We start from the raw sequence: 13,296 nt of genomic DNA on the forward strand, positions 1-13,296 counted from the left end.
AACCAAATTACAGCTCACACTTCGATTTTGTGGGAAACTGAATTGCGACACACATTTTGCAAGTCCTTAGAAAATAAACAGCCACTCGTTCGACCTTCTAACTGCCACCCACAGCTAGATGCTGACTGATCTTCTGCACGTGTCTTTGTGCGAATGAGAGCGCTGTATCTCTACTAATACCAGCGCTGTAAGCGTACAGCGGTTACATTGGGAATAGTCCTTGTACAACAGAATTTTATTTACTGTCAAATTACATATTATAGTAAGTAGTACAGTGTTACTGAATTCTGTTTCCATACTATCCTAGAACTTATTGTAAGCATTGCTTACTTACTGATTAATGGCAGGTACTCTTTTAAATTAAATTAAATCTTTAAATTGTTTTAGTAGTCATTATGATCCTGTCATGTTTTATAATGACTAATGGTGAAATGTTTCTTAACAGGAGTGCAGGAGGAGCTGTTATCCCTTCGCAATGAAAGTGGCACCAGAACCACATTAGTCGTCAAGATGAAGGGTGACATTGACATCATGGTCAGCCCACTCGTGCTTGAGTCATTACAGAGGTGATCATTTATATTTACATCTGAGTTTTCAAACTGAATCATCTGATAACGTGTCACTAAAACCCTATAAGTTCTCAAGGTGAAGGGTGACATTGACATCATGGTCAGCCCAATCGTGCTTGAGTCATTACAGAGGTGATCATTTATATTTACATCTGGGTGTTCAAACTGACTCATTTGATAACATGTCACCAGAATCCTATAAGTTGTCAAGGTGAAGGGTGACATTGACATCATGGTCAGCCCACTCGTGCTTGAGTCATTACAGAGGTGATCATTTATATTTACATCTGAGTTTTCAAACTGACTCATTTGATAACATGTCACCAGAATCCTATAAGTTGTCAAGATGAAGGGTGACATTGACATCATGGTCAGCCCACTCGTGCTTGAGTCATTACAGAGGTGATCATTTATATTTACATCTGAGTTTTCAAACTGAATCATCTGATAACGTGTCACTAAAACCCTATAAGTTCTCAAGGTGAAGGGTGACATTGACATCATGGTCAGCCCAATCGTGCTTGAGTCATTACAGAGGTGATCATTTATATTTACATCTGGGTGTTCAAACTGAATCATCTGATAACGTGTCACTAGAACCCTATAAGTTCTCAAGGTGAAGGGTGACATTGACATCATGGTCAGCCCAATCGTGCTTGAGTCATTACAGAGGTGATCATTTATATTTACATCTGGGTGTTCAAACTGACTCATTTGATAACATGTCACCAGAATCCTATAAGTTGTCAAGGTGAAGGGTGACATTGACATCATGGTCAGCCCACTCGTGCTTGAGTCATTACAGAGGTGATCATTTATATTTACATCTGGGTGTTCAAACTGACTTATCTGATAACATGTCACCAGAACCACATATGTGTGGTTCTGGTGGTTAGAGAAGAAACAAAAAATATATTTCCAAAACAAGAAACCTTTGAAGATGACATGAAAATTATTCCATGAATACCACTATATTTTAAAAGGATTTGCATAGGTTCATAGAAATACCTATACTTATAGAACTTTCATATCTACTTTTATTTCATAAATTATAATATGGGCCACCAGAATATGTATTTAATGTGCTAAAACATAGTCATATATTTGTATCGCTTATAAAAAGTATTTTAAACTACACATTTTTTCAAAATTTCAAACCATCCCCGAGCCATGATAAAAAATATGATATAAATATTATATGTTTGTGAAGGAAATATTTATACAACTACAATAATTGTGAAGAAAAGAAAATTAACAATCATCCGTGCATTCCCGTCGAGCAGCTGACATCCGTGCACAGACACAGCAGACGTGCAGCATTGCGCAAACATAAATGTAGAAAATATAAACTGATCAAAATATTATTGACAAAAGCATGATCATTTGTTAATTTGGTTATCTACTACACTTTTGATACACTAGACACAACAAAAACTATTTTTAGCGATCAGTAATTTGCGTATTGCTGATCAGCTGCTGTCCGCGAGTATGCACAGCAAACTTGTGGCTATACAGGTACATGAACGTAAATATAGAAAACGTTGTCAGCAAGCAAAATGTTATAAGAAAAAGTACAATAGTTTGGTAATTTGATTGTTTATTTGGGATTTTTAAAACCCAATATTCAACAAAAACTTGTTTTTTAGATCAGTATTTTGTGTATTGCCGACCACCGATAATTAATGATACACTTAGTCTTCGCAGTTTCAATTGATGAATCCCATAGATTGATTCTCAAATCTAAATCTTTGTTGAAGATTCTGTAGATTCGACATACAGGATTCGGCTACGACACATCAATAATAATAATAATACATTTTTTTTAAAATTACTAAACAGTTGGAATTCATTAAAAACTAATGTACTTCTTAAACGTGCTTCACTCAAATGAATCTATGAATTTCTGATATTTTGTGCATAACCTGCAAACCATTTTGTAGCTTTTTGTTTAGCTGCTTTACATCATTGAAACAAAATCTGAATCAAAACACAACAACAGTGAGATAGCTGATCTGGTCAGCTGGTCATAATTATCATTCATTTGTAGAAAGATATTCGTTCTACTCATAAAATGTTAAAATTTTTAAATTAAATGTTAAAATGAATGAACACTTACTTCAATTATTATACCAATTGGTTTTTGCTCAAATGATACTTGTTTTGGAACAAAAACTTTCAAAATACGTAAAAATAGTTGATTTCCCAAATATCTACACTATGCCGTATATATAGCAGTACCGATCTAGAATGCTTTCTTTCTACCGTATAATGATTGAATACCGTCTTGGATTGAAAGCATTCCAAATGACACACTTGAAATATATTTCCTGTAATTGCTTCTTTCTAAATTGTCAAGGTTGATTCAAAGTTTTTCCACTTTCCTATTATATTTCGATTTACAAATAGAAACTTTTTAATGGACTTTGTGATGGCTTTAATACAAGCACAACAGAAACAATTTGCTTGCATGTGAGATAATACCTTGATACTGTACACTAAAATGTAATTCCCTATGTCAAGTTAACAGTACAATTTAGGTATAAATATCTTTGTTTAAGTTTCAGTAGTTTGATTTTACAGAACTGACCTTGTACCAGTAAAACAATTCTTGTACCCAAACCAAGATGGCTCTTTTTATTATACATCACCATAGTGATCATACCACAATTATCATACCAGACAAAACTGATCATACCACTCCAATCTGATTTGTACCACACCATACTGATCATACCACACCATACTGATCATACCAAATCATATTGATCTAGAATTTTAACCTACACAACCAGTATTTATAATACACAACTGTTCAGGTTTATCATATCATACCATGCTGATCCAGAATTGTAATTTACACAACCAGTATTTACAATCTACAATTGTTTAGGTTTATTGATGCCTTGACACCAACCCTGGTCGGTCTACACCCGCTGAGTGTACTGAACCACCTTCACCTGTCTTGTATCCAGCGAGTTGAGGCTGCCAATGTGTTGAAACGAGACCAGTATCTGAGTCAGCTGACTGGTGGTGGCAGCAAGCGCAGTACAGCCGAGCGCGCCAAGCTGGACACTCAACCTCACAACATCTATGAGGAGTGTATTGCCACTCAGATACAGGGCACAGTCATTCTGCCTAAGGTATAATAAAGAGACAGTTGATTGAATTATTTCAGAAGTAGCTGATTTTTAGTGTTTATGTTTAAATTAGCACAGTAATGTAGCCAGCTGCTATTTTTTTGAAATGTTTATAATTTAGTTTTGTTTTACAATTTGTTTTGTATTAAGACTAAACAACACAAAATACAATCCAATATTTATGGACATAATTTTAGCATTAAATTTATGCGTAGGCATAAACAGTTGGATCAGATTGAATTGTATGTTTCAGATTAGACATATAAATAAGTAATTGAGACTTCTTATAAATACTATTTTTAGTGAGGTATTTTTATGTTCAAAGTCTGAAAAATGTTTATTTTTAATGATTTAGAGTTGTCATTCAATAAAATTAAAGAATTTTTTAATGCAGAGTTATAATAATGCTATTGTTTTTTTTAATATTAAATAGAAATGCTCAGTTACAGAACTTTAACAAATAACAAGCATTGATGCAATATATATATATATATATATATATATATTTACTATAGTTTTTCATGATTTTAATATGAGAATAAATAAAACAATAAAATTAATTTAAAATAAGAATTAGAAAGGAGTACAGAAAAGGAGAATTTAATTTCTGGTAATATAACAATACTAAAAAAACAAAAATGTAAAATGATAAATATAATTTTCTGGTTTCTTACAGGTGTGTTATATCAGTAATTAATTCAAGGTATAATTTTAACATTATTGTCCATGAGATGGTACTGAACATATTTTACTGCATAAGTTTGATAAGATGATTAAAGAAACATTAGAACAGGTACATTAGAACAGTGTGCCCAAAAGGAGTGAGGCTGTTCCATTTTAACCAGGGAGCTTAATAAAAACTATTCCCCTCCTCTTCCCTTCTTATCCTTACCCTGTTTCTTTATTTTTATAGTCATATACAGTTTCAATCAACTTGATTATTGTGATTGTGTTGCTCCATACACCTTTGCAATTTTGAACTTCTGCTGTAAAACTTGAAACCAAAAATAAATGTCAGAACTCATAAATTATTCAATCTACACAGAACTTGGATTTTATAACAATAAACCACTAATATAGTTTCATCAAATTCAGGTTCTAATCCAGTTGTACTGAAACTAAAATTAGATTTGAATCCAATGTCTGTCCAAAATCTGATATGACCATTCCCAATACAATTCACCTTATAAATGAACTTAGTTTGTGTTTTTAAATCTCAATAATTATCACAAATTTAATTTCAAGAAGCATTTTTAAACTTAATATTTTTATGATTTGGAGCGGTTGTACAATAACTCTCTATATACATTTTTAACACCTAGGTAATTACAACACATATACTACTTGTTTTAAAATGTTTATAATGATACAATATAATCCAAGAGTATCTTACATTCCCAATTCAAGATCTCAGGTTAAAACTTTTTGTGCAATTCAACATTTTGTTAATCTCTGGAGATTGATTGAAAATTTGTCACAGTTGTTTCCTATGCTCTAAGATAGCTTGTGTTCTGAATTTCAAGTCTTAAAGTTTCCAATAGACAACCAGAATTCATAGCCAAAATATTTGTTATGAATTTATAAGTTATGATCCTAAAATTTCTTTTACTGTTTAGCAATCACCAACAGTTTATGTGCAATCCATACACCCCTCATTTTCTGGAATTTTGTAATTTTAGTATTTGAAATTCATATTCAGATATAGTTGATATTACATTTTATTTATAGTAAACTACAGGCACATGAATTAAGTAAATATCTCTTGCTACATTGGGATTTAAATCCAGATTTCGTTTTGCCAGGCAAGTTTTCAAACCAAATACCAAAATTAATAAATGTCCCCCATACGATATATAATAAATGTTATAATTGAAGCGAAAATGAAATGGTTTGTATATGAACGTAACATTTATATTGCAGGTTAATTTTGCACTGTTACAAGCGTCAGTAGTGGAGGAGGTGATATCGTTCTCAGCCCTGGACAACCTGAGAGATCTCACTTGTGTCTCATTGTTAGCTGTCTCATTCGAGGGTATCACTGCAAGATTTCACTGTGGCAAACAGGTAACATTGGTTTAGTGGGTGAATCACTGAGGTTGTCAGTTATCATATTGTAGAAATATAACTTGCTTAATTGATGATGTTAATAGTTACAATACCTACAATATATGAATATTGTTTTAAGGAGAGATAATTTTCCTTCTTAGCCTATCCTCCCATTCCTGTAAATATACTGTATATAAGGTATGTGCAGGGATAAGGTAAGATGCCAAACTTGTTCAGTACAAGGTGGGCAGTTTGATAAAAAGAGTACAAGCAAGGCAGGAATGAACCATTGATCCTTGTGTCATATACTGTCTCTTCTGTGTAAAAAGAAAATCTAACCTTATTTGTGTTGTAGGCTCGAGAGGTGGTGCAGACTTTCCATCGACCGACTGTTTTGCCCAGTGGACAGAAGAAGACAGGAGTGTTTGCCAAAGGTGGCAAGGCTTTCCTGCTAGGCCACCAGACAGCAGCAGTGACTGATGTCATTACTGGGGAGCCTGTTTACATCGAGACTTCAGAGAAACAACAAGAGGAATCGGTTATCACCTTGAGAATAAGTGAGGGTCACTGTGAATTTCATTAAATTCATGATCTACTCTTGAGAGTATGATGAGCTCAATCAGGTTACAAAATATTGTTCTTTCATTTTTACATTGCAAAGGATGAGTTCTGAATTTAACTAAGAAAAAGCCTTTAGAGATCTGCATTCCCTGCAATGGAGTTGTGTGCAGTTGTTGTTGGTGGTTGCGAACATTTAAACTCTACATTTGTTATGTTTGCACTTATATTCAAATGTCAAGTGCGGGCTCCATTGAACTGAGTATAAAACCTGCTGACCTAAAAATATATATTAAAGTACTGTCCTTGTTGTGATTTAAGCTTATTATCATTTTAAGACTGGATACCATTCAATGTATTCTCATGATACTGACGAATAAAGAATATTTTGTGTTGATTTGAGGTGAGTGGAGAAACTAGAGAATTTGTTTATTTAATGTCAAACCTAAGGTTAAGTCAAATATAAATTGAATAGTGTGCCTTAAAATCAAATATTGAATAGTTTGTTAATATGAGTACTTATGAAGTAAGTAGTACAATCGCTGTATACTTGTCAACAATTTTGGAACATTAAGATAACTATAAATATTTTTCTCACCTTTATTATAAATTAGTTAAGTCAGTTAAATTTTACAATAAAATAATTCATAATACAGTCTATTAGGTCATAATCTCAGATGATGAAGTATGTTAAATTAACTTCAATAATAAAGCTATAAACATAACAGTTCATTATTCAGTCTAAAACTGATGGTATGGTTAAGTTGCCATAAAAATAGTGATTTTGAAAATTGTGTTTATAAACTTAAAAATTAACAAAAAATATATGTTGAAGACAAAACATATATAGAAGTGTATCATTTTCGTCTGTATGAACTACGTAATATGCCATTTTGACAAAAAAAAGGCACATCTGCATTTTAAATGTTTTCACGTGAAAATTTTAAAACCTTTTAGAAAAATAAAAATATTTCCCTTTCTAGGTCAAATGTAGCCCCGACACTTACATTGTTTTATGGTATAATTAATTATATGTACCACAACACGAATGACTGTATGTTTTCAGACAAGGTCCATACACAGCTAAGGCGCCTGAGGAACGAGAGCACAATACTGAAGGACGCAGTGATCACTGCCATCCCTAGTCACTGTTCTCGCGTCATGTTCACCACCTGTTCTCAGCTCAGCACCCAGCCTCAATCCCGCAACTTGCCCGACTCTGCTACGGTTAGTCTACTGTAACACAATACTAATCTCTTGAAATGTTGACTCTCCTTAGAATTCTGGATTATTTTATTTATTTTTGAAAATAAACTACATAACATTATATATTTGCATACTTAATTTCTTCAGTTCAAGTTAAAGAATTATGAATATGAGGAAATTATTACTATAACAAAAGTGCAACAGTATTTTATTTTTAAATGGTAAATTCCTCATATATTTTAATGCATAATTTGTAGTGGAGGTTTATAGTTTGCTAACAAATTAACTTCAGTATGGTATTTAATATATATATATTATGGACTAGACTTAGATTTTAAATAAAATATTCTACTTATTAGCAAACTTCTATGAGGAAAATGAGCTAGGCTGAAATATGTACTGATTGTTGTATCCTGTGGAACATATATGTGGGTGATTTAAAGCCTTTAAGGGGTATTCCACAAAATGTGTGGATTGATTGTGGTTAATTGGGCTATGTTAGGGAATTTACTACAATCATAACAGCACTTTGGGGTTCATTGGAAGACCATAATCCATAAATTCATCCTTTTGTACATTAAAATAATTATTTGTCACTTCTAATACTTAATTACATTGTTTTATTTAGTAGGGGCTCTGATGTTTTAATTTTCTTATTATAAATTCACATTCTTTAAGCAATGTAATTAACTCATTTAAATCTGTAACAGATGCATTTTCTCACACATAATTTATACACAGTTTGGAGAGCTGTGAATCCTGAAGAATTATAGGACCTAAGTGCACTTAATAGTCTTAATGGTTGGCTACTCTCATAGTTATCAACCTTATTCCTAATCTAAATTGACCAGTTTTGTTAATTATTTTTAAATGCAGGTAATTTTTACATATGCAATCCTCATAAGGAAATTAGTAAATACTTTGTCTTTATGAAGTATTAAAGCTAACTTTTAGTTATACAGTGCTATTTATAAAATATCTCTCCATTCTAACTTGTCATATTGTGCTGTGATGAGATTAATTTTCTTTGTTTTTCATGAAGATCTGAAAAATAATAGTTTAATCTGATTATCCTACAAACTGACAAATATACCTGTACATTATATAACAGTCAGGTTTTTATGAATTAGGTCTCCAAACAGTTAGCAAAACATTTTGGAAAAATTTGGATGTCAATTGAAACATGGTTGTATGTGTTGTTTTAAAATTTGGATGTCAATTGAAACATGGTTGTATGTGTTGTTTTAAAATTTGGATGTCAATTGAAACATGGTTGTATGTGTTGTTTTAAAATTTGGATGTCAATTGAAACATGGTTGTATGTGTTGTTGGTTAGAACAAATCATATTACTAATAGCGTTGAAATGTTTGTTCATATCAGCCTAAAACAACTTCTTAGATTAAATGAAAAGAATTGCCTCTCCTTTAAATTAAAGATAAAAGAACTTGATCTGAATAGAATCTAATGTATATATATATATATATATATATATATATAGTGGAAAAGGAATGTCTACTTGTCTACTCAGATAAACGAGTCAAGTTACTTACTAGTTTATCATGCTTATTGAGAGTAGTTTATAGTAATTATAAAGAATATTTTACCCTGTATAAATCTGTATTCTTTCACAGATGAACAGCGATGAGCCTGCAGTGGTCTGCCTTTCAGAAGACAAGTTAGGATTTATCATGTTCGAATGTGGCTTAGAGGGAGTCTCTATTAAGGTAAGTCCTTTTTAATTATCTCAATATAGGCAGCATTATTACAGAAATGTTTTGTTTTCAGAAAATAAGAATTCATGTCTCTAAATTAATACAATATACGTACTAAGCAACATCTGTTGTAATACGTTATTAACAGTTACAAGCCAAATTCATTTGATATAAATTAGTATGAAAGGAGTAGATTAAACTAACAACTGTTTAGGTATATATGTGAACAAAATTTAGTTACATACTAACTTCTTTTATTCGGTTCTTTTTCATCATGAATTATGTTTTTATAACTCCCTGTAAATAATACTATTACTTTTAACTCTCGGAGTGGTGACATAGGTGCAATGTGATGTGAGCGAGCCACTCAGTAGTGCTAACATCGTGTTACACAACTTTAGGTTGACATGTCTTTATCTTTACCTAAACTTTTTTTAGCTATTCATATCATCAGTTGGAATAGTTATTGCTTATGGGAGTCACCCTTGACTTATACTGAGTTATATTGTTGGTAACTAAAGTAGTTTTGAATTTAGTGTAGTGATTTATTTTACATGTTCACAACAACGACTTATTTCCAGACTTTTTTACAGTATTTGCTGTTGATTATTTCAATAATAATGGCCAAAAATCATAATTTTTCACGTTAAACATCTAAGTATTTTGAGAAAAGTATGTAGGCTTCACAATTTTGCACAGAAAAATGTATTTCAATATATTTTTAATGTTTTTCCGTGTACATCAAGGAGTATCTAAAAATTAATTTATCTTAAAAATTAAGCAGAAATGCGCCCAACGGGGTACATGACAGTCCGAGGTTATATTTAAGTGCAGGATCAAATTCAATAAACCACCAAGACAAGCGAATAATAAAAAAGTGATAAGAAATTACATAGCAAAGTGTATCCCATCTGGTGCACAACACGCTTTAAAAAGTTCGGTGTTTACCCAATTGGGTACACAGTAGCAATTGTGAAAGATGTGTGTATCTGATGGGGTACATTTCGTTGTGAATGTGTTAAGTTTTTTTAATCATAATACAGGGTAAAAATATGTAAATTACCAACACGGGTTCTTTTTGGGTGCTTTAAAACTTACCTGTTGAAATAATTGATTGACTGCCTGATTTTTAGCTTTTTTCAGTGGACACAAACATTGCATTTTTTGTTCCTGTTTATTTTTCTAAAAAGTAAATGAGCAAGCTGTGTATATGTTTTTATTTGTAATACATTTGTCTTTATTTTGTATATCTTGAATTTTTATTTGAGTTTAGCAAAGTGCTATTCTGTGCTAAATGTGAAAAAAGCAAACAAAAAATTGTCCTCTAAAAACAATTAATATTGTTTTAACAGTCAATGGTAATTAATTGTAATTATTATTTTATTATTCTAAAGTTTTTTGCTGAATAAAGATATACGTTACTCTTTGTTAATTTTTTAAATTTATTATTTACTTTCAACGTATGCTTACTAAAATTCCAAAATGTGTAGCACTACAAATAAATATAGTCAGCACTTGAAGGGTTGACCCTAGATGCAGTGCTGTGTGAGATTTTAAATAATCACTTTGTTTTGCACATATTGCAAGTCTTAGCTTGCCCAAATGATGTATTTATTACAAATATATTGATTGTCACTCAGGAAATATAGATTGCTGGAGTAATGTGTACAAAAAGGTAAATGGTTACTTAAAAATGTTTTTCATATGATAAATTTAATTTGTTTTTGGATTTAAATATAAAACTTCTAACAAAAGCCTCTCTATAATGTAGTAATCTATTTGTAATATAATATATACTGCATTATAATTTTTATAAGGAAAAACCATATGTATTTAGTTTCTTAGTAGTGAGTAGTAAATATTTGGTACGAATAATTTTACAGACATTTTCATAAACGTAAAAAGAAGGAATGGGCAAAAGTATAAATATAATTCTTTAGAAAAAGCTGTATAACTCTTTAAAATATATTATTGTGTGACGATTACAAATGTATTTTTGGACAAAATTGTTTTTCTTCCCATATTGAAGGTTTTCCTTTTTTACTCAAAGCAACATTTTTTGTGCAAACAAAACTTCTGTTTACTATACAATTGGAAAATAAAATTATAAATTAAGTAACTTTTGAACCTATTTATCTGTGATTTAATTTTTTTTCTTTGACATTGTTCGACGTTACTTTATAATTTTATGGCATACCAAAGAAATTTTGAGCATTGCACTGTCTAAAAATAGTACCCAAAGTTGTCCAAAAGGTACTGGCAACAAATTACCAAATTTAACTATTTAAACTGTAGAATAAATAAAACATTAATTAAAAGATTTAATTTTATACAATCATGGTTTTATTGCTTGGTAATCAAGAGTTGAGTGTTATAAATATTACAAATTCTGCTACAACTGGATTGTGGTATGAAGTACACTTTGTTTAATGTTAATGTTGAATTACTATTGTAGGTAGTGAAGAGATCTAAGTTTGATAAGGAAGAAGATGAGATCAAGAATGTGGCTACAGAAAATGAAACCAATTACACTGACTCCGTACGATCCAAGGATGATATTGAGGTTTCTGTAGTTAATGAAGTCAACAAATCATCCTCTTTGAAGCCGGAAGAAAAAAGTAAATATGAGTGTTTTAATTTATTATAAATATGTTATACAGCTTCCCCTGCTAATTTTTTATTGTTTATTTAGAAGAACACAATGTGTTCCTGAACAAATTTTTGAAAACTGTCCCAAAAGGGTGGGCTCTCCTAAATCAACATTTTTTAATTGAAATGTAGTATTACAATTTTGTGAAGAAATGCTTGAAAAGATTGAACAGGATTCTGATTAAATAATAAGACATGTTTTAGTAACAAATGCACTTTTTTCTTAAATGGTACTGTAAATAGGCACAACTGCCAGTACTGGTGCTCAGAAAACTTGCATAATTATTGTGAGATTAACACAATATATCTTGAAAAGTTAAAATTTGGGCGGGCATTTTCCAAGATTTTGGTTCGTTAAGACTTTTCTTTTCTAATTGACTTGATGTTAAAGTTATTAACTTTATGTAACAGGCGAATGTTCTCTGCTTCATATTATCTTGACAATTTGTATCATATTTTATAGTAGCTTGTAAAAACTGTTAAATGTTAATTTTATTTCCGCAGGTGCGACACATCCAGAAACACCTGGCAATGTTTCAGCTAGTGCAGGAGAGACCAACCAACCTGACCCCTCAGTTGACCCTGCTGCCAGGTGACTATGATAATATTATTACCAAAATATGACTCATTAGATGGTTTTCACATTTCAATTCAATTCAATTCAAAACCTTATTTATTTCCAAATAAAGAAATTACAGTTCCATAATAGAGTAATATATACTATAGTAATTTTCTAGTATGATTAAAACATTAACATTACTTAAAATATAGGAAAAAAGTACCCACATAGGCAAGCCTGTGCGTGGGCACGAGTCGTTGAAAAGATAGGTCGACCCACATTGCCGATAAGTTTTAATCATATATAACTCAGATATGTAGCACACTTAACACACTCACGTACATACATAAATAAATAAACCTAGCTCCCATTACAATAGAGCTAAAAAAAAGTAATAAGGTAACGGGGCATAGGCTAGTAACAGACATGAGCTTGAAGTAAAAGAAAAAGAAAATCCTATCTGTAATTGGATGCAATAACGTTCTCCGTTGCCTCCCCTCCCAAATCCGTAAGCCAATTAACCAGTAGCTTCTTAAATATTCCAATTTTTATATTATAAAAATCAGTTAATGGTCTCGGTAAATTTCTAATCAAAATTTGCATTATATAATGAGAATTAGTTAATGTAAAGCTTTTAGTTAATCTATCTGTTAAAATATTTACTGAAACCGAAATCCTAGTTCCGTACCTATGGTTAGTTCGTCTAAAAATTGTGTTATTGTTTTTATACATATACAAAACCAATGTTTTTACATATAGCTGCCTGACCCCCAAAACTCCCATATCATTAAAAAGTGCAGATGATGCATAACGGTTACCTTTACACAGGGCAGTCTTAAGAATGGCTCTTTGGACAACA

General features: G+C 31.3%; 1 protein-coding gene across 6 annotated transcripts in view; it reads left to right on the forward strand.

Moving 5' to 3' along the window:
* The window catches only part of LOC124359488 (transmembrane protein KIAA1109 homolog), a 227,975-nt gene that overhangs the window by 87,274 nt on the left and 127,405 nt on the right, over window positions 1-13,296 (forward strand). For all 6 annotated transcript variants that reach the window (XM_046812256.1, XM_046812252.1, XM_046812254.1 and 3 more), the window contains exons 33-40: window positions 446-566; window positions 3,460-3,709; window positions 5,627-5,770; window positions 6,108-6,309; window positions 7,377-7,537; window positions 9,149-9,241; window positions 11,685-11,847; window positions 12,383-12,470. In XM_046812256.1, coding sequence (XP_046668212.1) covers window positions 446-566; window positions 3,460-3,709; window positions 5,627-5,770; window positions 6,108-6,309; window positions 7,377-7,537; window positions 9,149-9,241; window positions 11,685-11,847; window positions 12,383-12,470 — 1,222 coding nt within the window. The remainder of the gene's footprint in view (window positions 1-445; window positions 567-3,459; window positions 3,710-5,626; window positions 5,771-6,107; window positions 6,310-7,376; window positions 7,538-9,148; window positions 9,242-11,684; window positions 11,848-12,382; window positions 12,471-13,296) is intronic.

The sequence above is a fragment of the Homalodisca vitripennis genome, chromosome 4 (genome assembly GCF_021130785.1).
Source record: "Homalodisca vitripennis isolate AUS2020 chromosome 4, UT_GWSS_2.1, whole genome shotgun sequence".
NCBI lineage: Eukaryota > Metazoa > Arthropoda > Insecta > Hemiptera > Cicadellidae > Homalodisca > Homalodisca vitripennis.